The following is a 2500-nucleotide window of genomic DNA, read 5'->3' on the forward strand; positions in this document are numbered from 1 at the left end:
ACAGTACTGGTATGAAGGGTCTCTTTACTCACAGTACTGGTATGAAGGGTCTCTACTCACAGTACTGCTTTGAAGGGTCTCTACTCACAGTACTGCTTTGAAGTGTCTCTACTCACAGTACTGCTTTGAAGGGTCTCTACTCACATTACTGGTTTGAAGGGTCTCTACTCACAGTCCTGGTTTGAAGGGTCTCTACTCACAGTACTGGTATGAAGGGTCTCTACTCACAGTACTGGTATGAAGGGTCTCTTTACTCACAGTACTGGTATGAAGGGTCTCTACTCACAGTACTGGTATGAAGGGTCTCTTTACTCACAGTACTGGTATGAAGGGTCTCTACTCACAGTACTGCTTTGAAGGGTCTCTACTCACAGTACTGCTTTGAAGGGTCTCTACTCACAGTACTGCTTTGAAGGGTCTCTACTCACAGTACTGCTTTGAAGGGTCTCTACTCACAGTACTGGTATGAAGGGTCTCTACTCACAGTACTGGTATGAAGGGTCTCTTTACTCACAGTACTGGTATGAAGAGTCTCTACTCACAGTACTGGTTTGAAGGGTCTCTACTCACAGTCCTGGTTTGGAGGGTCTCTACTCACAGTACTGGTATGAAGGGTCTCTACTCACAGTACTGTTTTGAATGGTCTCTCTACTCACAGTACTGGTTTGAAGGTTCTCTACTCACAGTACTGGTATGAAGGGTCTCTACTCACAGTCCTGGTATGAAGGGTCTCTACTCACAGTCCTGGTTTGAAGGGTCTCTACTCACAGTACTGGTTTGAAGGTTCTCTACTCACAGTACTGTTTTGAATGGTCTCTCTACTCACAGTACTGGTTTGAAGGTTCTCTACTCACAGTACTGGTATGAAGGGTCTCTACTCACAGTCCTGGTATGAAGGGTCTCTACTCACAGTCCTGGTTTGAAGGGTCTCTACTCACAGTACTGGTTTGAAGGTTCTCTACTCACAGTACTGGTTTGAAGGTTCTCTACTCACAGTACTGGTATGATGGGTCTCTACTCACAGTACTGGTTTGAAGGGTCTCTACTCACAGTACTGGTATGTAGGGTCTCTACTCACAGTACTGGTTTGAAGGTTCTCTACTCACAGTACTGGTATGAAGGTTCTCTACTCACAGTACTGTTTTGAATGGTCTCTCTACTCACAGTACTGGTTTGAAGGTTCTCTACTCACAGTACTGGTATGAAGGGTCTCTACTCACAGTACTGGTTTGAAGGGTCTCTTTACTCACAGTACTGGTATGAAGGGTCTCTACTCACAGTACTGCTTTGAAGGTTCTCTACTCACAGTACTGGTTTGAAGGGTCTCTTGCTGCGGTCTGACTGGGACTGCTCCACGTTAATGGACTGGTTCATTGCTTCCAGCTGGAAAACAGACAAGAGACAGGAAGGAGACAGACAGGCGGCAGGAAGGAGACAGACAGTAGACAGGAAAGAGACAGACAGGAGATAGGATTATGAGCCAGACAGGAACAGGTGATGAACGACCCTGTTCAACTGATTATCTAACTGAGTATCTTCCACTTTACATGTTAGTCATTTAGCAGACTCTTTATCCAGAGAGACTTACAGTTAATGGATTCATCTTAAAGATAGCCACAATTTGGGTCAATTCCATTTTGAAATTCTTGTATTGACTGAATTGAAATGTTATTGACCCCAAACCTGATCGCCACTCTCCACAGCTCCCTCACCTTAACCCCGTTGAGTTTGAGATAAAAGCAGTCTATGGGCTGCAGGCCCTCACTGGTCTTGATGTACTTGGGATCTCCCAGCATGCCGCAGTACACAGTGACCTGGAAGTGGTTCTTTTTCTGACACACGAAGGCGTCGTCTGCGAGGGAGAAGTTGAAGCCCTTGTCAGCATCTACGCGGTAGGTGGGCATAGGCCTGGAGAGAAAGAGGTGGATGGAGAGGGAGTCAAAATAACGTTCTTCAGTAGGTTCCTATAGGTCACATACACTGAGTGTACAAAACAATAGGAACACATTTCAATGACATAGACCAGTGTTTCCCAACCTTGGTCTTCCAGTACCCCCCAACAGCCCAACCCTGGTCCTCCAGTCCTCTGGTACCCCCAACAGCCCAACCCTGGTCCTCCAATTCCCCCCAACAGCCCAACCCTGGTCCTCCAGTCCTCCAGAACCCCCCAACAGCTCAACCCTGGTCCTCCAGTCCTCCAGAACCCCCCAACAGCTCAACCCTGGTCCTCCAGGACACCCCAACAGCCCAACCCTGGCCCTCCAGTCCTCCAGTACCCCCCAACAGCTCAACCCTGGTCCTCCAGAACCCCCCAACAGCTCAACCCTGGTCCTCCAGTCCTCCAGAACCCCCCAACAGCTCAACCCTGGTCCTCCAGTCCTCCAGTACCCCCAACAGCCCAACCCTGGTCCTCCAGTTCCCCCCAACAGCCCAACCCTGGCCCTCCAGTCCTCCAGTACCCCCAACAGCCCAACCCTGGTCCTCCAGTTCTCCAGTTCCC

The 2500-nt window shown here is 49.0% G+C and overlaps 1 protein-coding gene across 1 annotated transcript in view; it reads right to left on the minus strand.

Annotated features, from left to right (window-relative positions):
* LOC135535296 (myelin regulatory factor-like) overlaps nucleotides 1-1908 on the minus strand; it is a gene marked incomplete at both ends in the record, with an annotated part of 13490 nt that extends 11582 nt beyond the window's left edge. The window contains 2 exon segments of the mRNA XM_064961961.1: nucleotides 1307-1383; nucleotides 1713-1908. Of these exon segments, the coding sequence (XP_064818033.1) occupies nucleotides 1307-1383; nucleotides 1713-1908 (273 nt within the window).
* Nucleotides 1909-2500: the final 592 nt, after the last annotated feature.

This window comes from Oncorhynchus masou, unplaced genomic scaffold, assembly GCF_036934945.1.
Source record: "Oncorhynchus masou masou isolate Uvic2021 unplaced genomic scaffold, UVic_Omas_1.1 unplaced_scaffold_4737, whole genome shotgun sequence".
Taxonomy (NCBI): Eukaryota; Metazoa; Chordata; class Actinopteri; order Salmoniformes; family Salmonidae; genus Oncorhynchus; species Oncorhynchus masou.